At 46.1% G+C, this 26,553-nt stretch overlaps 1 protein-coding gene across 1 annotated transcript in view; it reads right to left on the bottom strand.

Annotated features, from left to right (window-relative positions):
• The window catches only part of LOC119445473 (glucose 1-dehydrogenase 1-like), a 55,192-nt gene extending 29,028 nt beyond the window's left edge, over window positions 1–26,164 (bottom strand). The window contains exons 1-3 of the mRNA XM_037709755.2: window positions 26,058–26,164; window positions 9,160–9,299; window positions 4,919–5,011 (exon numbers count right to left, since the gene is read on the bottom strand). Coding sequence (XP_037565683.2) covers window positions 4,919–5,011; window positions 9,160–9,299; window positions 26,058–26,094 — 270 coding nt within the window. The 5' untranslated portion in view covers window positions 26,095–26,164. The remainder of the gene's footprint in view (window positions 1–4,918; window positions 5,012–9,159; window positions 9,300–26,057) is intronic.
• Between the last annotated feature and the right edge of the window lie 389 nt (window positions 26,165–26,553).

Genomic DNA, 26,553 nt, shown 5'->3' with positions numbered 1-26,553 from the left:
CGCTTGTCGAATAAGAAAAAACGCACATACCGCTCGGCGATACAGTCCACAGATTACGGTCACTGGGCAGCCTACGAACAAGCTCCCGCTCTGTACATAGCAGCCATAAAGAATGCTAAAGATAATTTTCTTAATAACACGTTACCTTCAATGCTCACATCCGATCCCAAAAAGTTCTGGCGCGTGTTTCATCCTAAAAGTGATAGCGCAATCAGTTTTGTTGATTCTGCAGGGAATACTATAGGTGATGCGCAGTGTGGCCCTGTGTTAAATGAAGTCATTTTCCGCAACTTTTCTACAACTCAAACAATGCTTCCTCATGTTAAACCTTTAGGATTTATAGTAATGTCTCCCATTACAACTGATTACAATGGCGTGGTCAAAGCTATAAAAAATTTAGAAGCATCCTCCTCACCTGGGTACGATTCCATTAATCCTATGTTTCTGATAAATACAGTCGCTTACTCCTCAATTATATTAACAAAAATTTTTCAACAGTCCCTAGAGAACAATTCCCTCCCCACTGACTGGAAGATCGGGAGGGTCGTTCCGCTTCACAAGTCTGGTAATAAACACTCGCCTCTAAATTATCGCCCCATTTCTCTAACTAGCATTCCATGTAAAATTTTCGAGCATATTCTATTTTCAAATGTTGTTTCTTTTCTTGAATCGAATTCATTATTTTCGCCTTCACAGCATGGTTTCCACAAGACATTCTCGTGCGATACACAACTCGTATGTTGCACTCACCGTCTTCATGCTATCCTCGATCGTTTTCTTTCGCTGACTGTATATTTTTAGATTTTTAAAAGCCTTCTATAAAGTATGCCATAATCTCCTTTTATATAAGTTGCAGTTACTAAATTTAGATTCCAAACTGCTTGCATGGCTTGAATGTTTTTTACTAAATCGTTCCCAGTTTGTCTCTATTAATAACACTGACTCTCCTCCGAGTCCTGTTTCCTCAGGGGTACCTCAAGGATCGGTGCTCGGCCCTCTCCTCTTTCTAATCTACATTACCGACTTACCTTCCTGCGTCTCTTCCCATATCAATTTGTTTGCAGATGACTGTGTAATATTTCGAGAAATAACTAGCCCAAATGATACTACTATTCTACAGTCTGATCTTGATGCTGTGTCCGCTTGGTGTAAGACTTGGTGCATGGAATTAAACACTAAAAATGCAAAGTTATGCGTGCAACTAGATCTGCTAATGTAAATGTTTCATATCATCTTTATAGCTTTCCTTTGGAAGTAGTATCGACATACAGATATCTTGGCGTCATTATATCCTCAAAACTAACCTGGAATGATCACATTGAATCCATAATCGCCAGCGCCAACAAAACACTTGCATATCTTCGCCGGAATTTCTCACACGCGCTCCTCAGGCCCTTAAACGTTTACTTTATAAAACACTAATTCGTTCGAAGGTGGAATACGCCGCCTCTGTTTGGGACCCTTTCCATGACAATCTAATCTACTTACTTGAAATGGTTCAAAATAACTCTGCACGCTTTATTGTGTCTAATTATGGTCGAACCGCAAGTGTGACTGATATGAAATCGAGCCTTGAACTACCATCACTAGCATCTCGCCGTAAGATTCATCGCTTGTATCTTTTTCACCGCATAATTCACCATCGTTCACTACACGATGATTTCATCTTTCCTCCCCAGTATGTATCATCCCGCATTGACCATCGACATAAAGTAGCCGTTCCTTTTCGTAGGACTTCTACTTTTCAGTATTCATTTTTCCCAGGACTTGTGAGGAGTGGAACCATCTTCCTACCACCACTGCAGAAATTACAGACCATCAACGTTTCAAGAATGCTTTAACTAACAGTAACTAAATAGTTCTTTACGTCATGTTATATTTCGTTGTTTCTTGTTTGCTTGTGTGGGGCTGTATCATCTGGGCAGTTTATTGTTTTATAGTTCGATGATTTGTATTGATTTGTATTGATTTGATTTGTTAGAGTATGTATTTGTATTGGTACTCAATGTATAGGTGTATCTTCTCACAGAAATGTTTTTTTTACCACTCCTCTCTGTAATGCTTCGGCCCTGAGGGTAAAATAAATAAAAGTGTCACGGAGAAAGTTGCAGAGCAACATGAAAACTCCCGATACAGCTTTCTGTTGCTCAATACGTGCTACATAAATGTGTTTTTCTGAGTATACATACATATATATATATATATATATATATATATATATGTAGAGGCGTGTATGCGTGTGTGCGTTCGTTCGTATTGCTATCGGAAGCTACGTTAAAGCCGCGTGTGGCTAGACTACCCAGTATATCATTTGAAAAGTACAACTTGCGGGAAGCACGTTCCGAAAAAAATAAATATCATTAATTGAAAGGAAAGCTTAGTTCATAGGACGACAAGAGGGACGGGGTTTTTTACCCCAACACCGTGAATTCGTTCTGATATTGAGTGACATTTGATCTGCTAGACACGGACGTATTGCAAACACTTGCTTACAATTTAACTATGAGCCAGACCCACCATCTGCTTATGGAGCATGTCGTAGTGAATAATTCTTCACGGCATGAGGTTCTTTAACGTGCGCGCAAAGCACGCTACACGAGCGTTTTGCACTGCGACCCTATCGGAATGCAGCCGCCGCAGCCCGGATCCAGCTACCGTCCTCGTGCTGCGCAGCGAAACGCCATAGCCGCTGAGTTGCGTCGATGGGTGAAGCCACACTCTCGCTTATCAAGGCGGCCTTCCATCATATCGCACGGGCGCCGCTTGACGTTTTACTGCGATAGCAATTATATGGGCACTCACAAGCGCATTTTTGCCGTCGCCGTCGTCGCCGCCGTAAGGTTTCTTTATGAAGCCCAAAGGCGATGAAACCGTCGCCGCGCGCCGTACGATGCGTGTGCGAGTGAAAGCTTGCGAGGGTGAGCCGGAAACCGCAGCTTAATCTCGCGCACGCGAGAGAGGAAAGCGGCCGGAAGTGCGCGATCTTCATTGGCTCGCGGGGCACGGGGATGAGGCGACGGAGGCGGGGGGGGGGGGTTCTGCTCTGGCGGCTGCTGCTGGCGCAGCTGCCGCGCGGGCACTGTATCTTCAAAGCGATCTGCTATGAGGACGAAGTGTGCTCCCGCGAGGGCCTCATCTTCAAAGCGATCTGCGATGGGTACAAAGTGCACGCGAAGAGTGCCGGTAGCTTCGTATGCACTGTTCTTTCGACGTTCGAGTTGAAGCGAGACAAGAGACCGCGCGAAGGTCAATTTGCTCGCTGCTACAGGCGCGCTTTCTCACTCCAGCGTTTTGACGAGTTTCCGCGGTCATCGAGCGAGATGTGTTCATGTTTACCTGTGCTCGCGTCACGCCTTGCTTGTTTATTTAGTTAGTAAGCGAATATTTACAAGTTTATACAGCCGATAAAGCTACTGTCCTTACTTCGCATAGCTGTCTACTAATTTGCTATCGCAATCGATGCTTCGCTTGTCGGGCGAAACTGTAACTTTCTTGAAACCGCGCCGGGTTTCGTGAGCATGGCTGCTACCTGGTTGCTGCCTTTCCGATTAGGCCAACCAATCACAGCGGAGTACGCATGCCGCACGCGGCACTGGGATCCTTGCAACACCAGCCGATGGCGCTCGGCTCCAGGAATCCGCGGTAGCCGCAGCGCCATGCGTGCGGGGGAAAGAAACAATAGAGAACCAGAAAGCTCACCTTCGCGTATCCACGCCTGCACGGTAATGAGGAAGTAAACGCTTTTTACAGATAGAATGGATTCGAATTGCGCTACATACGTATGCAAATTCTGCCTCTGAAACCGTGGTGCGTTCAAAGCGTCCGTCATACTCGCTAGTTGTCAGCAACTGCGCTTAACAGTAAGTTCGGTATAATGTATGTATGCCCGCGTTAATGTGTGTCTGTGTGTTTGCGACCCACACGACACACGAGCGCGCGACACGAAGCATCGCGGTATATCGATGCGAACTCGTTGGATCTGCTGCATTTTTTGTGCAAATACTAAATATTAGGCAACAGGTTTTGCCGCGATTCATTAGGAACCGTTGTTATGCAGTGTGGCTCTCGCAGATTGAAGAGTGATACTCAGTATATTAACTACTGCAGTTACCGCTGTGCTACTCGCTCTGCTAACTACTTTTACTTCTTAAAACGCCGTAAATTGATGAAGCACATCACGCAGACTGTGACAGGTACACCAGTAAAGCACCACAGTGCCGCTCTGTCACTGTGCTTTTTTGTGCTATTCGATGCAGCGCGCTTTACGAATAACCAGGAACCGTGTAGCTCCAGATATTACTTTTCTAAATACCACCACGTAGTACTATTAAGCGAAGCTTTATAGGCTCACAAGTTTCGATGGCGGTGGTGGTAGTGGTGGTGTCACGCTGAAAAGTGGGCCGATCCTGGTGACTGTGCAGAAAGTGTCCAAGCTCAATGGCACATAACCATGTCATGTGGGCCGATCCTGGTGATAGTGCAGAAAGGTTCCAAGCTCAATGGCACATGCCCCTGTGGGCTCGAGGACCTGTAACGCGCCCTTGAACTACCCTTGTCACACGGAGACACAAAGTCACCAACCCTTCTCCTGCCGAGAAAACGGGGGTAAGCAAAGCGTGTCGTTCGATTCTAGCGTGAGGGCTTCCGAAGCCCGAGCGAAACTCAGCGAAGAGCCGCGGACCCCGAGTTGCAGGTGCGCGATGTTGAGGCCAAACGTCAACGAAGAGCCGCTGACTCTGAGTTTAGGGCAAACGCAGCGGAACGCCTGCAACAGTGTCGTCTTGTCACAAGCATCGCTTACGGCCATTTTCTCGACAGGCGAGGGGCTCTGAGTTTTCTTGTCTTAAATGATGCAATCGACGATAGTGTTCATGAGACGAAATCGTGCTTATTTCAAGTTATGAGGCGTCCCACTCACCAGTATGTCAATTTTTCCAAAATACTTGGCTGTCGTCTCTATTACAGCAGCAATATCCTCCTCGACTGTGATATCACCGGGCACCACAAGCACCTGGAAATGACCAGAATATAATGGACTGCGCAAGTGTAGCTACGGCACCGCATTTGGCGCCTAAATTGAATTACAGTCGAATAGGTTTGCCAGGCTCCACTAACGGTACTCTACATTTAGCATCTATGTGATGCCCTTTAGTACTGCGGTTGGCCTTGAATTTATGCTTCCACCATTTTTCATAAATTAGTGTCCTCGCAAAATGTTTAGGAAAGATTCAATTCAATACATAGAAACGCTTCAATTTTCCGCATCATCTGAACTGTGATTATCGTTATCAGTGTTACTGGATCATTTTATATTTGTTTTTATTTTTTCCACTCTCCTCAGGAATATTATTCCGTTTCCCGCTCCCAGGCAAACATCTCTGCCTTCCAATAGAAGGCGTCTCTCTCTGTCAAACATTCTGCGAGCAGGTGTGTGAGTTTACAGAGAACTCAGGTCAAATGAAAACTGCATGTGTGGCACGTTTTTCCACTTGCGCCGCACCATCCTCCCGAGGTACCCTCACGAATACCTAATCCACTTAATCTGCACCATTGACTTTATTCCTTGTAAAAATAATCCGACATTCTATATATGGAAAAATGATTGTACAGTTATACATGAAATAAGTATATTGAAGCCCACCAGATCACATTTATTGACAACACTGATTAGACACTGACTATAAAGGGAAATGTAATAAAAGGGGTCAAGGCCGGACTAAATGACCGGACTGTATCCGGTCAAGGCCGGATACAGATTTGAAAACCCCAAAGGTAGACACCTATGGCTAGACGCACAACAAGAGGGCCTTACCCTCATCACAGACCCGTCGACTCCTACGAGGAGAGGGTCTAGTGTTAGTGTGGACACTACGCCAGATCTCACCTTTACAAAGAACATTAGGGATGCGAATTGGCTTAACACCCAACAGGATCTCGGCAGCGATCACAATATCCTCGAAATCACTGTTAAAGCAGGGCCAAGCAAACCCAAGGGCAAACAACTGAAAATTGTAGACTGGAACAAACTCAGACAAATTCGCGAGAAAAAGGATAATACTATCACCGACATCGCGGACTGGAGCACGCAGCTGAAGCAGGATGTTAAGTCAGCCACAAAAATAATCCCCCAGGACGCGCAAATCGAGCAGGTAGACAGTAAACTCCTACATATGTGGGAAGCTAAAGAAGGTCTCCTGAGGAGATGGAAAACTCAGAGACACAACAGGACGCTCCGACGCAGGCTAGCCCGACTTAACAGGGATATAGAAGCATACGCACAACAGCTCTGTAACCAACAATGGGAAGCAACATGCACTAATATGGATAATCAGTTAGGATTATCCAGAACGTGGAACTTCCTCAGGCACCTTTTGAATCCTGAGGAAAGTAAAGCCACGTACAGACAAAACATAAACAAAATCTTGCATGCATATGACAAAACTGAAGAAGCTTTTATCGATGAGGTAGCCACAAGGTATTTATCACGGGCTAAGCCAACAACTCACCCAGATTATACAGGCACCAAAAACATACAATTAGACGAAGATATTAGCGAAGCGGAATTGAGAGCAGCTCTACAAAAGTTAAATACTACATCTGCGCCAGGACTAGACGGAATAACTAACAAGACGATCCGAAATCTCGATGATGCCTCTCTAGAAGAACTTACCAAGTATATAAACGCATGCTGGCTATCCGGTAAAATACCACTGCAATGGAAAACGGCCCAGATTATTCTAATACCTAAACCAGGCAAGCGGCTGCAGTTGGAGAACTTGAGACCCATTTCACTCACGTCCTGTGTGGGCAAACTCATGGAGCACGTTGTCCTAGCGAGACTGACCAACTATCTCGAGGACAACGACGTTCTCCCGCCTACAATGTTGGGCTTCCGGAGAAATTTGTCTACACAGGATGCAATGCTCCAACTTAAGCATCAAATTATAGATAACATCAGTCGGAACACCAAAGCTATCTTAGGATTGGACCTAAAGAAGGCGTTTGACAGTGTTACCCACGAAACAATATTAAAGAGAATAAATGAGCTAGGCCTAGGCCAGCGAGTATACAATTATATACGAGACTTCCTTACTAACAGAAAAGCATACATTAGGATAGGAGACCTTAACTCCGAAGAACTACAGATTGGAAGCGCAGGTACGCCCCAAGGTTCAGTAATATCACCGATGCTGTTTAACCTGGCTCTAATTGGATTACCAACAAAACTACAGGAAATCGATGGCCTCAATCATACCATTTACGCTGACGACATCACCCTCTGGGTGAGCGATGGCAACGATGGACAGGTCGAAAACACATTACAACGTGCAATAGAAGCAGTTGAACAATACCTAGCAGGAACCGGACTGTTGTGTTCGGCTGAGAAATCTGAGCTCCTCATTTATTTACCATCGCGACGTGGCCGAAAGCCACGCAACTACGAGGAACGAAACCATCCGGAAATTCACCTAACTACCGCGGATGGTACGCCCATACCCAAGGTTGACAAGATCAGAGTATTGGGGCTGATCATTGAAAGTAACGGCTACAATGGAGAGACCATTCGTAAATTAGACAATATAACATCTCAAATCATGCGACTACTGAAGCGAATAGCCAACAAACACAGTGGAATGAAAGAAGGCAATCTGCTTAGGCTAGTCCAAGCGTTTGTAATAAGCAGAATAGTATACGTCGCATCGTACCTACGATGGTACTCGTCAGAAAGATACAAATTAGACTGCCTGATCAGAAAAATCTACAAGCAAGCAATCGGACTCTCCATCACCACCAGCAACGATAAACTACTGCAGCTAGGTCTTCACAATACACTGGATGAGCTAATCGAGGCACAACGCATAGCACAATATGAACGCCTGTCCAAAACTAAAACAGGTAGGCAAATATTGGATCGCCTGGGTATAGGTTATCATGCCCAACATGGTGTCAAAGTAGATATGCCCAGACACATCAGAGGCATGATAACCGTCCCTCCAATGCCCAAGAATATGCATCCCACCCACCATCAGGGTAGGCGAAAAAGCAGAGCACGCGATATACAAAAGAAATTCGGTAACAGCAAGGACACCATATTTGTAGACGCAGCTAGGTACAGACACAAACGCGCCTACACAGCAGTGGTGATAAATTACGAGGGAAAATGCATGACGAGCGCTACAGTCAACACGCCACACGTAGAAACCGCAGAGGAAATAGCTATCGCGCTAGCCATAGCACAAACACAAGCACATATAATCATCAGTGATTCCCAGACGGCAATGCGAAACTTTGCCAATGGTCGGATCTCCCCAGAGGCACTACGACTCCTAAAATTAGGTAACAACCACGACAGAAGTGTCCATCTCATCTGGACACCCGCTCACACACTACCAGACGGTAGCAATGAGGTGGCGCACCGCATGGCTCGAGAGCTTACGGACCGAGCCTCGGTTAGTCCCGCTTCACCGACTACCGACGAGTGGGAGTGGGAAGATCGAATGACCAAATTTCATGAAATTACGCAACACCATAGATTGCAGAGGCGCACATTCCCGCCGCCTCATCCAAAATTAAACAAAAAACAGTCTGTCGAATGGCGGCAGTTACAAACCAGTTCCTATCCGAGTCCAGCTATCATGCACATAATACACCCAGATTTATACACGACTGACAAGTGCAGACATTGCGACTCTAGAGCCACCCTAGAGCATATCCTATGGGAATGTGCGGGTATAACACACAATAACAGTGATGCAGCCTCAAACAGCGACAGCCTCCGCGCGCGCTGGGAGTCTGCGTTGCTCAGCTCGGACCTGCAGCACCAACTCTGGGCCGTCCAGCGAGCCGAGGAAGCCGCCAAGGGCCAACAACCCTTAGCCGAAGCCTAGGCGGGGTCTAGGCCCACCCCACCAAATCGCAGGGCACTCAATAAAGTTATTTGAATGAATGAATGAAGGCCGGACTACAAAGCAGTATGCATCGATTATGAAAGGAAGCAAAAAGAATGCTGCCCTAAAGATGAAGAGACAGCCAAGTCCTTGACGCTAGGCGGGACGCTTTCGGAATGCATAAGCACTGCGGCCCTATAAATAGCGGAAGCGTCCCGCGTGGATCTGGTTTTGAGCTGTGTCATTTTAGTGAGAGGTAAAGACAGCTCACCTTGTCTTGGGGAATCCCCTTCGAGCAGCACGCCTCAGCCACGCTTTCCAATGCTTTTTTGTTCCTTGCAGTCAGCGCGAGCCAGCAGCCATGGGAGGCGAAACGTAGAGCCGTGGCTTCCCCGATGCCCGACGAAGCACCTGTCGTGTTAAAGTGAAGACAGCACTATCAGAGTAACGTGCGGCTTAGCTACAAGCTTTTTTATTACCATTATATTACTGAAAAGCTACAAGCTTTTTTATTACCATTATATTACTGAAATGAATTTAGAGTAAGGTGAAAAATTGCCGAGGCCAGGGCGTTTGACGGTCAAAGTCCGGCAGCTCCTGTACAATGGACACATGGTGGCAAAGCCACATTGACCGATAAGCTGAATCTGCCTTTTGTCAGACAGGCACAGGCTATCGATGTCAGAGCATACAGGAGCTGCCACAGAGCGATGGCTATAGCGACATAATCTTGACGTGATTGAATACGCCACCGCTGTACAGGGGAACCGGGTTTATTCAGTCTGGAGTAGGGTTACCAAACTTTATGTCCATAGGGAACACCAGATGCCTTCCCAGAGTGTCTCTAGGATAGCAAACCGGTTGTGCTGAACTGGTTAACCCTCCTGCCTTTCCTTCTCCCCTCTTTCCTTCCTTCCTTCTTTCCTTCCTTCCTTCCTTCCTTCCCAGAGTGTCTCGAATACCCGCCCTTCGCCAGCCCCCTACTTTTTACAGCGAAGCTCTCTGTGGCTAGGATCTGGAAAAAAATGTGTCCGGGAAGTTGACAGGCCGATCCTTGTGATTGTGAGGAAAGAGTCCAAGCTCCATGGCACACACCCCAGGGACCTGTAACGCACCCTTGAACTACCCTTGTCAATGAATGGACACACGAGATTGGCGTGCAACAAGAGCGTCGAGTCCCGGGTGGGTGGAGTCGCCATCTTTGCAAAGACCGACTGCATGAGTGCCACCCCGTACGATACGCTGCCAGTCGTAAATGGTGCCACCGCCTCGGATTGTGCGGGCGTTTGTGCCGTTAGGCTAGAATATGGCAGTGCAGTTGCTGCGGTATAGATCCCTCCCGCAACCTCAAAGAGAGTGATCGAAGTCTTTTTGTCTGACGTATTCGGTTGCGTGTCTCTCGACAACAACACATCCATCGTCGTCGCGGGGGAGGTCAACGTTGACATCAGCATACCCGACGGAAGGTCGATCTCATCGTTCATGTTGGAAAGTTTCGGCTTAAAGTGTTGCAATGAGGTGGATGTGCCAACAACACGCAACAGATCGTGCATTGATCTCATATTTAACAAGAATGTGTCTAGAATCGTTGTGCAACCAATTGCAATTTACTATAGCGACCATAAGGTTAAGGGTAGTTCAGAACCCAGCTTTGGAATCCTTGATCAAATTGATCAATATGGTGACTAAGTGAATGGAAGTAAAACCAAAAACAAGACAAATGTAAACAACGAAGTTATGTGTTGTGCCTTTTAAACCATTTAACATAACCACCAAATTAAAAAAAATAAATTATAATTAAACAAAACCAACAGCTTCGCTGGTCTTCCATCTTCACATAGTGGAAGGGCTCTGAATTTTTGCCAACCGATGTGCTTCTCCGTGGTCTCACGATGTCTGTTACGGTCAGTCAATTGAATGGCTTAAAACAAAACAAGTGCTCAAATTATCGAATCAACCAAACAGAGTAATAATACACCCAAGGGCGTAGGAGGTCGGATTCGTTTTGGCCGCACGCGGAAGCCTAAAGTGCTGTTCGCAGAACCCAGTTTAGGAACCCTTCGTCTAAAGGACGACACATATACTGTTCTGTCCTCTAGGTCGTGTTTACCGCAGTCATATCCAACTCAGCGGAACGAAACTGGGACAAAGAATGCTTCCGACTTCACATAAGCTGCTCGTCTCGCAACTAAATTTTTATTCAAGATCAAACGCCTTAGTACAACGGAAACTTGTAGAAAACGATTCTATGAAAATCATGTAACAATTATCGAAGAATCACGATGTGGCCGCACAGACACAACGGCCGAAAGCATATCTCACAGAAGTTGGCCTATCTTACCAAGCTTACGCAAGCAGGAGCTGCTGAGGTTCTAGAGTTCCTTTATTGGTAGAGATATTATTGTCTGGGTGATACGATTGTACTCTCATCCGTTGAATACGAATACTATCATTTCTCTTGTTATTTAATTACAATGTCCCGACAGAATGGGTAGGTCATTAGTAACGTAGTACACTCGCATGTGAGTGTACAACACTGCGAGTGTACTATGATAACGTGGGGCGGGTTGGCAGCTTAAAAGTGAGGGTGGGAAAAACAGTGATGATCTAGCGGATGCGTGTTTATATAACGACCCCTCTGGCTTACATATCTTTTGCCGCATGACAGTTTGATCAGGTAATGTACACCAAGTAGGTAGGACACCCATTTAACGCGTTTTTTTTAAAATTTTGCCACCAGCATCTTTTTTTTTGTTTTAACCATTGTGGCTGCTTCTTGCGCAGGCCACCAAAGTTCTCTGCCGTTGAAAAGAAAGAAACTTCTCTCTTTCTAGTTTTAATTCATTCCCGTTTCAGCAGGATGGTGGACCCAATTAATTATTGCTTTTCCTAAAAGCTATGTGAAGAGACCATTTATTGGAGCTGCTACAGCCCTACAACCCTTTTCCTTCAGCTTTTACCAATGCAAACACGACAAACACTGAAATGCGTCATAAAATTTTTCTCTTCTGTGCTTTTCCATTTTTTGCACCACCATAGTTGTGGTCGTTCACCACCGATGTCATCGGTGTGTGATCGATGACAATTTGGCCACAATTTCGTTCTTCTTATAACTATACCAGCGCGCAAAACGGCGCTGTCACTCAAAATCATATCCGCGACAGCTCTGCTTTGCCGTTCCATGCGTTGCTTTTTCAGTTGCATTCGCCAGGACCGTCGCCTTAGAACTATGCCGCAGTTTAAGAGCCATGGCTATCCGCAACGAGAGACTTTCAAGAGGGTCTCCGCACTACGTGCCAGCCTCATATAAATCATTGGATGTTTAACGTAGAGATGCTGAAGCAACTACTGATCTTGCGCATACAAGATACTCTAGCAACACCGTTAACTGCGGACAGCGATATAACTAGCGAATAAAAGTTCTTGCAGAATTCAATTTTGTGTTTTGCATAACGTGGCGAAACTGTATAAACCCTTCATTACCTGCTGCACCAAATTCCTTCGAAAGCATAACCCTTCGAAAGCAAAAGCCAGAAGCACCGAAAACCGAAAGCAAAAAACAAAAACCCTTCGAAAGCGTATATGCCATTGTTGGAACACGCGCGACAAAGAAGAGGACGAAGCTCGTGCTTGGGACCACGCGAAAAAGCACCTAACCCACGGAGTCGTTTCACGATTTATACATAATAAACCCTTTTCCTATGGAACGGGAGGCTTGATTTCCTTCAAGTGGTGCCGAAACTCATCGGAACAGCGAACTACATCGATGGTACCCAGGTAATCGCCTTCCTGCCTACCGATTCATCGTACCGACCTTTGGCTGCTCATCGCGGAGTCCAACCATGGAAGCGCTCAAGCTCAAGCGCAAAGCCAAGAGATCGCAGCTAACGCGGCTTATTAACGACATCGAATCAACGCTTAGCCAAGACAGTGTCACGGAAGAGCAGCTTTGCATCCTTAGCGAACGCCTCAATCATCTTTACACCGACTTGAGGGCAACTGACTCCGACATCGTACCTCTGCTCTCTACCACGGAAGCTGAAGCAGAGTTTGATCGGGTTGTCGATTGCAATGATCGAGCCACAGCGACGTCCGCGAAGCTCAAATACCGTATACGTCAGATTCATGAATCACTCAACCGTACGTCATCGTCGACGTCAAACGAACCCGTTCAACGCACGCTACAACCCAGTGTTCATCTTCCGAAGATCCGAAGATTTTGTGCAAGTCCAGGGTGGCCCAAATGAAGGAGACAAGGCTTGCCCGACTCGAACTACTAGCCTGTCTCGTCTCAGCACGAATGTACGAGTACTTGCGTCAAGAGCTATCCGAGGACATTACATCAGTGCAGTTTGGGACTGACTCAATGATAGCACTGTACTGGATTACCGGCGATCCTAAGAGATGGAAAGACTTCATTCGCCATAGGGTAACGGAAATTCAGAGTAAAACGGACGTCACATTGTGGAGACACTGCCCTGGAAAGCAAAATCCTGCTGATTTTTTTGACAAGAGAAGTTTCGGCGCGTGAATTGACAACAAACTCAGCCTGGTGGACAGGACCCCACTGGATTACTTGTGAAGAGAATGAATGGCCACCACACCGTAGACCGAACTCAACCGATCTTCCACCGAGTGTCACGGAGGAGCGTACTCATCGGGTACCATGCTTGCAAGTCGCCATGCAAGCCAAGCCACCTATTATAGACATTCACAACTACAGCTCTCTTACTCGACTACACCGTGTTACAGCTTGGATACTGCGATTTACCTCGAAGTTGAAGCGGAAAAGTGTGTCCCGGGGAGCCCTGAATGCAGAAGAAGTACAAGCCGGCGAACCATACTGGATAAAGAAGGTTCAAAGCTGAGCCTTTTCTCCCGAAATTGACCGCGTCTCCAAAGGAGTTAAACATATAGGATTCTATACTGCGGGACGTGACATGCTTCCTCGACAGTGGAGTTCTTCGAGTCGCAGGACGCCTACAATACAGTAAGAAATCATACGATGAAAAACATGCAATCGTCTTACTAAAGGACCACTATTACTGCGAGCTCCTCGTCATGCAGCACCATCGGCAACTTCTTCATGCAGGAGTTCGGGATACACTTGTACAAATAAGGGAAAGATTTTGGATATTACGAGGACGGCAGCTAATCAAGAAGGTCATCATAGGATGCATCGTGAGCCAACGCTACAACGTCAAAGCTTCTCCGAAGTGACTGCACCGTTACCACCTGAAAGAGTAACGGCTTCGGAATCCTTTCAAGTAACAGGACTTGATTTCGCCGGTCCCCTCTACGTTAAACATCCAAATGACTACGCCAAAGTGTATATTTGCCTGTTCACGTGCGCCGTGATTAGAGCTGTTCACCTCGAAATAGTAGAAGACATGACCGCTACAAGCTTTCTCAACGCTTTCCGACGCTTTGTGTCGCGGCGGGGACTTCCTTCTGTTATATATTCCGACAACGCCTTAGCATTCAAGACGAGCAAGAGAGAGCTTTCGAGATTGTGGTAGTCATTGAGAAACGAAGAAGTTTGTAACTTCATCGCGAACCATCACATAAAATGGAAATTTATCGCTGATCATGCACCGTGGTGGGGCGGTTTTTACGAGACTTATCAGGTCGGTCAAGCTGACGTTGAAGAAGTGCATCGGCAAGGGACATCTTACGGAGAAACAACTACAAACAACTTTAACTGAAGTAGAGGCTGTGATCAATTCCCGGCCAATCACATACGTTTATAGCGACTGTCGAGATCTGGAATCCCTCTCCCCGGCTCACTTTCTCATTGGAAAGCGAATATCTGCACTTGCCGACCTAACACGCGGCGAGATCACAGCCGATGGTCGCCATATACTACCTATGTGGGAACAACGAGAAAAAACTCGAAGAGCTTTCTGGGAACGTTGGTCCAAAGAATACCTCTCGGAGTTAAGAACAATGTCAAGCACAAAGTCAACGACACCGTTCGACAGAATTAAGAAAGGTGACCTCGTCCTTCTACAAGAGCCCAGCAAGCCCCGGCAACTGTGGAGCATTGTTCGAATAGAGGAGCTCCATAAAGGAATGGATCGCAAGACAAGAACCTGTACCTTGAGACTACCGGGCGGATCTACCGTTAAACGGGTAGTTCAACACCTGTACCCACTGGAATCAAACTTTTTGTGAACTTCTGCGTGCGGGGCAGTTGTTGGAACAAGCGCGACAAAGTAGAGGACGAAGATCGTGCTTGGGAGCACGCGCAACGGCAGCTAACCCACGGAGTCGTTTCACGGTTTATTCATAATAAACACTTTTCCTATGGAACGGGAGGCTTGATTTCCTTCAGCCATACAGCATTCGCAGCAGTGCACGACCCCATCGACAATGCTACTCTGGAGCTCACTCTACAACCAAAGTTCTACGCGGGGCTCTGCTGAGAGAGATTATCGCTTCGTGTGGCTAAATAGCGCAAGATAACACGTACACGAGGACCAAGAGACAAGACAAGCTCCTGAATTTCGAATTAAGTTTATTGGCCCATGCACATACATAGACAGACTAGCACTATTATCGCGCAAAACCAAAGAAACAACTTTATTCATGACGAGTCTGACGAATCTAGCAAGGATAGATTCTGACGAAAATCATGACGAATCTAGCAAGGATAAGTTTGAGGAAACTACGAAGATGATTGAAAATAAGCATGCTTTCGCTAGATTAACAACTGATCCTTATCATATTATCAAAGCGGGTGATGAGTGCGTAAGTCAGGCCTTGATGATGTTGGGGGCCGAAGGAGGCGAATGTGCTCGATACGTCATGATTTTCTGTCTTTTGATTTTTTTGCTTCTTACGATTTTTTTTTTGTCGGATGAACTTGCCGACATATTTGTGCATGGCGAGTAAAGTCAGCGCTTTGGCTTGTACCTTCTTCTTCGAGTAATTGTTCCCCTGCGCTGCTGAGCGACAAATAAATTTCTACCGACTATAAATGAACTCTAATTGCTTCTGCAAAGAATGTTGGTCTCTCCATCTTGCCAGGTATGTATCCCAACTCAAAGTGCAATGACGCCTCCCAAATAGGGTGCTGCATCGTGTTGATCATTTGCTTCCGCTTTATGCTTTCAGAAGATTCTCCAGACGTGTCCCTCTACTGACTCGTTTGACAGCGTTGTGGGACTAAGCTGTGTATAATGCGTTCATAAAACTTTCCTGACACGCCACGCGCAATACGTTTAATAGTACGTTCAGAGCACGAGCTATCATATAACTTGAATTGTAAACTGTGTTGCAGATTCAGTGCCTACACGTTAACCAATGTTTACTGTTCGCAATCTTTCTTTGTACAAGAATATCATTGTACAAGTTCGACGGCAATGACGTGCAACAACGTCCACACAGTGGACGGTTTCGCAGTGACCACATACGCAGCAGTGCGAAATGTATTGCTTATTTACCTTCGAAAATCGAAACATAAGTCACAGAAAAAAAATAGTTTGCCGACCCAGAATTTGACTAGTCAAGTCAGACAATTAGAGGCAGCCCAATGAGAACATGAAAAAGGGGTTACCAGCGAATACACAAGAACGCATACACGAGAAAAAAAAAGCGTTAGACACGGGTGGACACAGGACACGCTTTGTCAAGTTCATGCACCAGCTGGCTCGAGCTTGCGCTAGTGCACCCCAACGAGAAGGCGCGCAATTCTCATGTATGAAATTAAGTAGCGGCAGCGTTAATCTTAATTGCGTGTCGTCGGCATTGCAACCTAAGCTTTTCGACGGCGTCATTTTGAGGCGCAAGTCGCACAACAAAACGTTTGCAGCGCGCTAGAAAGACCGCGATGATGGCGGCGTCACTGGATAGGTACAAACTGAGAGGGCCATAGACTACTGCTGAAATCTTGCCTTTTTAGATTCGGCGGATTACGCTCTCATTCTACCTAAATACAGTGATTCTGGTTCTCATTCTCTAAAATAATTTCTCATGGTGTCCATTTGCAACTATTTCAAAAGTAACAAAGTGCATTTTACCGAGGCAGTATTTCGGGCTTTTCTTTCTTTAAAGCTTGTCCTGTGTGGGTGGGCGGGTGCAAGTCACGTGGGTGTCCCCCGCACCTTGCACCAAAGTTTAAAAATATGCAAGTGCCACGTAGCTCGACAACATAAAGGTGCTTCTAGCGGCCAGTCGCGCAGCAATCGTTGCAGAAAATATTACTTCCACAAAAACATTACTTGCAGAAAAAATTGAAATGCACAAGTGACTAATCAACCAACATTCACTAATGAAGTTGTTAACAAAGCACCTTATCGTTCATATTACAATTTACGAATTCCAGCCGCGGAGTTCGCAAGGGGCATCCACTTGGAACGAATTCTCAAAATGACACCACTTTCGAGAAATGAATTCCCCAATTTGCGTCGGCGTTCCAGTTACTTTCTTAATAAAACGTCGTTTGAATTACAAAATTAACTATAATAGTTAATATTAGTTCCCTATATTAACTAGTTCATATCAAATAGCAATATCAGGTAAGATACCATATATGTATATATATATATATAATGAATTATTTAATTTATTTATTTATCAGTTTATGCACTTTTATATGACCCGCCCCGGTGGTTTAGCGGCAATGGTGTTGCGCTGCTAAACACGAGGTCACGGGTTCATTTCCCGGCCGGGGCGGCCGCTTTTCAATGGGGGCGAACTGCAAGAACGCCCATGTCCCGTGCATCAGGGGCTTGTTAATAATCCTCTGTTGGTCCAAATTAATCTACAGTCCCCCACTACGGCATGCACGTAAAACCCAGAATTCTATTAAATGTACTTAAATATTTTCGTGCCAGGCCACTGATGCCACTTACATAACTTTAATACGAGACTAACTCCTAAAATCGCGTGTGCGGTTTCGGATTCCCATGTATGCTTTACGTGAACCCTGAAGCGGAATTTCAAAGCTGCAGGGAATACAGAGCCGTGTGGTTGTACAACTTGTGAACATCTCGCTCGTAGGTCAACAACTAGGAGGCATGCTCCCGCTTTCATTTTATTATGAATTCCTTTAGGTTTTGTAATGAGGCATACAGTTAACAATATATCCGTTGTTGACTTCATCCCGCGATCAACGCGTTTTTAAGAACGTACTGACCTCTCGACCCTGTTCTTCTGCAAGCGCACGCACCATGCACTGCGAAATGGTTCCTCGGGCACATAAATGTAATGGGCTGTTGAGTATCAAGTTATTGCCTTACCACAATTGAACACACGGTCTTCTTTTTGGTTCGCTAGAATAAAGGTAGGTTCACGTCATCGTCGATTCGGTCGAAAAACTCCCGGATACTGCTAGACTGCTGACCTGTAACACCACAGCGGACGCCGGTTCTTGGTAGCAATCCACAATGTGCCCCTGCCATAAAACTCACTCGCGGCGTTTGCGGCCATGTTTTTAAAGACTTCGTGTGCTCCTACGTATAATTCTCGCCTTCTCGACGGCTGCTATTCGGCGCGTAGCTGTCACGACTGTTACACTGGTGCTTTCTGTCTCATCGGGCGAGCTTTTATTGCTATATGCTCGCGGACAACTTCCAGTGGCAATCAAGGAAAAGATAGAGGAGCGGCGCTTTTTACCATGTTACTGCGCAAAGTATCATGGCAGCATTTGAAAGCGATTTCGCTTTCTTGGAGCAGGTACTGGAATCAGCGTCCCCTCCACGTGCGATGGTTTAGCACTTGTTTAAAGGGGGGAAATAATTGAAAAGTTGGTAGAACTTTGAACTGAGTTGTGTATTTGAAACCATATTTTAGATTAAGTAAGTTGTTATTGGCTTCTGTTTTTCACATAATTAATACGAATGTCGCTAGGCGCGAGGATCATTGTTTGCAAGAATAACAAGAAAAATGTTTGTACATGTGGTATTACAAAGCAATATTTGTGCAAGTTCATTAGTGTAGTAAAAATGGGAATAACAAACGCTTTCTTACAGCAAAGCTAGAGGTCCCGCTATCTTTCAGCGTGCCTAGTTTGAAAGACTGAGGCCAAACGGCCTACTTATGACGCTATTTTTGAAGGTTTCAGATTTCTTGGAGAAGTTTTATTGCCGTGGCCACTGGAAGCCGATCTGGATCAAGTTTTTTTTTTTCTCAAAAGGCAGTTGGACGTATCATGTGTGGCGGAAATGTAGCATCCGCAATTAACATGTTCAGCTTGCGGATAAAGTTATGCCAGAAATAGTGACCCGATGAGAACAATCGTTGACACTACTTCTACATAAACAATAGCGAATGCGCAGTAAATACAAAGTGCTCTGCGACGGATGGTCAATAGATTAGATGGAATTTTGATGGCAAGTATTCATCACGCATTTTTTCACGCTCTTCGTAATTGTGCTCGAGGTAAAATTGAAAAGACGAATCGTGAGAGGGGATTCTGACGGCAGGCCATGTTACCTGCTCGTCACCAAACGTTCGCGTATGGAAACACACCCCTACGGCTCAGTAATTAATGTGGAAATAGCACGGAACAGGGGAGGAAGGAACCACGCGGTGACACTTGCACCAGCTGGGAGCGCATCAGGTGACCGGTTGTTGATAAGCACAGCCGAGAACAGATTTTTCGCAACTGTTTTATACAGTTGAGAAATTTCTAACCTAGGTTCAGCTGCTAGTGTTCATAGTACTAACACGCGTACATTGGTTATCCTTTTCCCGGGGACCGCTGTTACTCCTGCTAACAACTGTTAATGTTATCGCTCGGTGCGAGGCACTCGACTGTATCAGACCATTCTCGATTGTTGTAGCCGATTCCATCTGTTGCGTATGTTGTCGCCGAACCTTGTAATCAGAGGACGTATTCACAGATGGTCACTTTCGGTGATATCACTTTCAGTGCGCGCATATTGGTGTGTTGAGCGACACCGGATTAACTGATTGGCTATTATTGCCGTGCATTATGGAAGGCAAAAGAGCACCAATGATTACGCTGGAATTATCGACGAGTCACATCGACGTGACTGGCCCGTAGATCTGATTTTGACGATCCAAGAAGGACGGACATTTGGCGCTCCTCCGACCACTGCCCTCTTTGGTATCACTGCAATGTAGCGAGCCATGTCTACCGCCTAGACGTGGCGTCCAGAGCACTGTCCAGACAGCAAGAAATAACGCCGAATAGGAGTCTCAGTCCACCTTTCTAGAGGGTACTTGAAGATCAATATTGCCACCTAACGCAGAAGCAACCTGACACATGGAAACCATCGTCGAGAGCGACCAATACCTACTACTCGGCCGAGAAATCGGCGCCGTAAGGAGAATCTTGCAATTGCGCCGAGGAAAAACGCAGGTAATGGACTAACTTCAGCCAGAAACATAAAGATTTCAACAGAAGGCATGAAGATCGTATATATGAAAGAAAATGCAGCACTCATGCAGCGATGCGTTTGCCCTCCGGTTTTTAGCGAAACTGCAACAATGGTCTGTGTCCCTGAGCCATGGCAACCTTCAATAATAATCCTAGTCGTCATAAGGCATAAAAAAGAACGGCTGAATAGCCTCCTGCAGCAAAAAAAGGGACTGCTTCTCCTTTTCGTAAATAATTCACAAACATCAGTTGAAAATAATGGCATAAGAACTGAACAATGCGCTCAACCACAACATTAGAGTCCCTACCAAGTTTCGGCGTGGGAACAAGAGCATATAAAGCAACAAGTCAAGGAAGTACTGCGTGACGAAATCAACCAGTCAACAAAAAGCCCCGTGGGCGTCTCCTGTTGTGTTAGCAAAAAAGAAGGATGGAAGTCTCTGATTTTACATCGATTGTTGTCGCGTAAACAGTCACGAAGAAAGACGTATATCCTCCACCACTGGTAGAAGACGTACTGGACAAGCTTTGCAATACAAGGTATTTCTCCTCAATGGCAGCCAAGACTGATTACTGGCATAGCGAAGTCGACTGGGACCAAGAACAAAACACCTTTGTTACGCCGGACGGCCTCTTAAAATTCAAAGTCATGTTGTTCGGCTTTTGCTCGGAACCTGAAACATTCCAGCCTGCGATGGACGTGGAGCCGGCCGGCTTAAAGTGGCGAAATTGTCTCATCTTCTTGGATGACATTGCTGTCTTTTCCGCAAACTTCTATGATCATCTGAGAACATTCTAGCCCCTGATTGACATGGTGCCTGTGGGCCTAAAATGGAAGACGTCTGTCATTTACTCGGATGACACTATCGTACTTTCCGAACGTTTCGATGATCATCTCAGGCTACATGGAACTGCACCCGGACTCATTCTGAAACCGCGACAGTGGCGGTTCGAGTACGAAAATCTGCTGTTCCTATGCCACGTCATCAGCACGTCTGGAGTCCTTGCTGATCCGCAGAAGACATCTGCCACCGCCGAATTTTCGCAAACTGCTGACAATAAGGCAATACGCAAATTTTCTGGTCTGTGCGCTCATTACAGGCGCTTTCCAAATATGTGTCATGCATTGCCGAGTAACTGACTAATCTGGCGAAGTGAGACGTGGAGTTAACGTGTGATTTGTCGCCGAAAGCAGCATTTCAGTATCTCAAAAGACGCCTGCAGTCACCGCCGGCACTAGCACACTTCGACGAAGACGCGGATGCCGAAGTCCACAGTGACGCAAGCAGCGTAAGCCTCAGCGCCATGCTTGTCAAAGGAAAGTCGGTTGCTATCAAAAGCACAAGCTAATTATTCTGCCATGGACATAGAATGTGTTGCAAACAATGGGGCTATGGCGAAATTTCACCTTCGCTATATGGCAGTCCATCCAAAGTCGTAAAAGACCCTCACACATTGCGTTGGATAGCAAAGTTAAAGAAACCTTCAAGACGCCTAGGCCAGTGGATCTTCAGATGGCACGAGTTTGTCGTCAGCGGCATTTACAAGTGTGGACAGAAATACACTGATTCCGACAGCCTGTCTCGCGCCCCCATCGACCCACCACAGCAAGTAGACGAATAAAAGGACGCCTTCCTACCGGAACAAGAATCGCTGACTAGCAGACCCGGACATAAGTAGTCTTGCTGAGTACTTGGCAGATAAAAGCGACTGCCTCAAGAATATTTAGAGGCGGATTGTGCTTGTTTTGCTTGCAAAAGGGCGTTCTGGTTAAGGAGAACTTTTCTGCAGTATGCGCAAACTGCTTTCACGTTGTGCCATTAGCACTGCGGTCAAAGGTTGTCCACGTCCTCAATGATGATCCGACCACTGGGCAGCTGGGGATTACCCAGTACCTCCACCAGATGTATCACTGACCGCGCCTCACCGCCGACGTTGCTCACTATGTCAAGACGTACCGAGACAGAAGTAGAGCTCGAAGTCGGGCTAGTTGGTTGACATGCATGGTATATTTTAACCGCGCTAACGCACGCAGAAACAACAGTTCAGTTGCGAGTCTGCGCACGTCTTGTCTGCCTCGACCTTGTCCGTGTGGGTTAGCGCAGTTAAAATATACCGTACCCAGACAGTCACCGACGCAGGACGCCACTGACAAGGCCAGCGGGATTGCTACAGTCAGTCGAGCCACCTTGCCGACCGTTCCATCGGATGGGTATGGACTTATTGGGGCCATTGCCTACGTCAACATCTGGGAATAAGTGGATCGTCGTGGCTGCCCACTACGATTCCCCACTATGCCAAAATGAAAGCCCTGCCCGAAGCTGGTGTGACGCATGTGGCGAAATTCTTCGTCGAGAACATCCTAGCTGATACGACATGGAGCCCCAGGCCTCCTCATCACCGCCAGAGGAGTGGCTTTTACACCGGAGCTTAAGCAAGTGACCCGGCAGTACAGCCAGAGAACTGAAAGAAGTGACCGGAGGATAAGCGCTTACTACCCGCAGATGAACGGTCGTACAGTACGCGAAAGTAAGACCCTTGCCAACGTGTTGACAATGTACACCTTTGTTATCTTTAATACTATCGCGCGAGCATCAACTGCACGACGTGTCATCGGCTTTGTAACGACGAGGGGCACTCCTGAAGCGAACAACGCAGCAAATAAAATTCGAACTGGGCGCGCCCGCGCACCCTCTCGCCTCTACATGACCGCTGCCATGCCATGCGCTCGACACTCGCGCTATATTATTAAAAAATTGCAAACGTGTACGTCAACGTCGAGCACAATAAAGAAACAACGCAGATAATGCCCTTCAAGCTGGTTTACGGAAGGAGCGTGGCTCAAACACTTGATGTCATGCTACCGAATGTCAGCGACGAAGACAACTGCGACGTCGCCGCCTAGCTCCAAAGTGCCGAAGAAGCTGACATTAAGAATTAGCAAAAGGCGGAATACCGACACTACGACATTTGACGACATTATGTAGAATACCGCCCTGGAGACTGTGCTTGGGTTTGGACCCTGATATGCCAACGTGGACCGAGTGAGCAGCTACTTCGACGTTATTTCGGACCGTACTAGATCATCCGACATATTGACACATTGGACTATGAGGTCGCGCCGGACGGCATTTTGCAATAATAGTGGCGCCGTGCACAGGCCAGAACTCGTCAATGTAGTGCGCGTGATTCTGTTATACGGACGTTAACTAACTCTGGAAACTTGCTTTCTTAATTACTGTGTTCGTTTTCTTTATTAGTCTCATGTCCTGTTTGCAGCATTGGGACGATGCTTTTTAAGAAGGGAGCATTTACACTTGTACTTTGTTTATCCTTTTTAAGTCATATATATATATATATATATATATATATATATATATTTATATATATGTTTACTCATATATGCTTCTCAATGTCCCCCTTCAAATAATATTAACGTTTTTGTAGCTGATCAACTCCTTTTTTGCTGTCTGAAAGGTCTCCTAAGCTAAGTCTTACTGAATAAATTGTTGATTATACTCTAAAAACACGATTTTAAGGTTCTCTCATGAAAATTAGTTTAGATATAGCAGCGTGAATGAGCATCTCATGCAATAAAATACCTTTGCTTATACTGACGGTCATGCAGTATTGAAATAAACGTACTGCTCAATTATAGTAGCTGGGCGTCACCGTCACTAGGAATCTTAATTGCACAAACACATAAATAGCATACCTGGATCCACTCAACACGAAGTTTTTGTCATAAAACATAAACTAAAAGATGCTGCGGCTATATATATATATATATATATATATATATATTCATTCAGGAAGTACCTTTACCTGTTGCTAACTTGTAAGTAGCTAACTGGTCAAGTTATCTCTCAGATCAAGGCGCGCGCTCGTGTGCATCAGAACATTCTCGATCGTTCTCACCCATACCTTTTGTTGACTATGCTGTCGGCCAACCTTGCAATCATATTGCATGCCCTACCGATATAATGTTGTACATTTCGGAAGGCACGAGTGCGCCAGCCATTACGTTGGAATTATCGACGAGTCATGTAGAAATAGTCTACGCGTCTGACGCGTAGGTCAGATTACGACGATCGACGCATATGATCATCAATGTTGTTCTTCCCGCGTATAACTTGTTTTTGGGAGCATAGGTTGGTTCAATAAACTAAGTTTTGCGTCTCGCCGCTGTGCCAGTCTGATGGGTAAGCGTCACGACAACATGAAAATTAATTATTTTATATTAAAATTATTTAAATTAGGGGGTCTTACGAGCCAAAACCACGATCTGATTATGAAGCACGCCGCAGAGGGGGACTCCAGAATTTTGGACCACCTCTGGTTCTTTAACGTGCACCTAAATCTAAGTAGACGGGTGTTTTCGCATTTCGACGGGGGCGAAATGCGAAAACATGCCATGGCCGGGATTGAAAACGCCATGGCCGGGATTGAACATGAAAATTCTAAAGCTCTCTAGCATAAACACTGGCTGGTTACGTTTCTGTCATCCATGCAGGATGACAGCGTCCGCTTGGGCGCCAGTAATAGATTACTTTGTCAGCTTGTGTTCGCAAGAGAGCACTATAGAGAGGTATTTAAGAGATAACTAGGAATGAAAAATGGAAGTCCCTTTTTTAAAGAAAGATAGTTGAACGCGAAGCTTCAGGGCGTGGAGTCGTACGTTATAAACTCAATACCGTCAACGTTTTTCCCTTCAAAATAATTGTTTTTTACATTAATTTCTTTATAGCGATTAGGCTGTTAAAGAATGTACGTCAACGCTTGCCCATCTTTCAGCTCATCTTCGCCGAAGTGCAGATATCCAAAGGTCATCCATCATAGGATGTGCATGCATTTCTTATAGTTTAAATGCTTATAGATCGTTCACCTTCGAAGAACGCCGGGCCTTTTCTGCGAAAATTGCCATCTCGGCTACACATGGTATTTAAAAAATTGCCTATCCACGTGCACGCTATTTGGCACCGTGTAACAGTTTGTCTAAGATAGACTTGTCGGTAATTTTAACTTTTTTTTCCATTAAAAAACAGTCCCCAGCTGACTGCAATGATAACTTTTAGAATATATTTTTATTATGTGTTTGTACCCATGGGTAACTTTGACAAAAAGAACCTTTTATAATATGGAGCGCATTGAGAAAAAAAAAGCCACGCCTGCCTCCCCGTTGTGTCCAGGCATCACAGGTCGCCCTTTAGCGTCTAGACTAGGAGTGCACAATAAAAGTTCGGTGCCCGCCACGGTAGCTTAGTGGCTAAGGCTTTGAGCTGCTAAGTTCGAGGCCATGGTTTCGAACACAGTTGTAGGGCGTGGATTCTGGTGGTGGCGGAAAGGAGAAATGCTGACGTACCGTGCATTGGGTGGATTTCAAACAAATCCGACTGGCCAAAATTAATCCGGAGCCCCGCCACCACCCGCCCCCCACAATTTGGCGTGCCTCATATTAGGAATGAAGTTAGGTTGCACGGACGTCATCGTGGACGCCATATTTGGGAACTAGCAGGTCGAGAAGCGGCGTAATCAAGAACTATGGCAGCATCACATCAAAGACAGGAGCGTCTTGCGTCAAACGTCCGAGCGATAACAGTCACGCACCGGTGAAAAACAAGCACCGTCAAAAATTAACACAGTGTGTGCGTGATAATGCGTGGCACTGACGTCATCGTAGTCGCCATCTTTGGGTACCAGCGCGGTGAGAGATGGCTCCGTGACGTCACATGAAACGTAACAACCCAGAACTTAATTTTTAGACAATTTTGCGGTCGATAAAAAACACACGGCAAAGTTCGTACAAACTGTAAAGTACGTACCCGTTATCACGGCCACTTTTCCACTCAGGTCTGGCATTGTGCGTACAATTGCAGGCAGGCAGGCCGCGAGTGGAATGCGCTCGCGCAGCGAAGTGTTCGGCGCGGCCTTGCGGGCGGCAACTGATCCCCACCGCATCGGCAAAAATCCGCCGTGCAGCCGGCGCAATCTCCGCCCCTTCCTCCTTTCCTAAGCGCGTCGTAGTGAAACGCATCGTCGCGCTGCGAATGTAGTTGTCGCCACAATATCAGTGTTTAACGTAGGAAGGTGGCCGATACCCTCGCATTTAATCACTGCTGTCGTAAAGTTCCCATTGCGTGCCTCAGTCATGCGGGTGATGGACAGGACTAGGGTTCTGCGTTTGCACTCGCACGCGTTCTATGCAGCGTAGCGCGCTCCTCTCGCACTCTTGTAACATCCGCTTGATGTACGCCACACCGTGCTGGTGGTCATTGTGATCGACAAGATCGATAAACGCTGTTTCATCCTCTGCAGAGG

The sequence above is a fragment of the Dermacentor silvarum genome, chromosome 3 (genome assembly GCF_013339745.2).
Source record: "Dermacentor silvarum isolate Dsil-2018 chromosome 3, BIME_Dsil_1.4, whole genome shotgun sequence".
NCBI classification, from domain to species: domain Eukaryota; kingdom Metazoa; phylum Arthropoda; class Arachnida; order Ixodida; family Ixodidae; genus Dermacentor; species Dermacentor silvarum.
The sequence above is the reverse complement of the archived record's forward strand: the minus strand, read 5'-3'. Positions and strand labels throughout refer to the sequence as shown.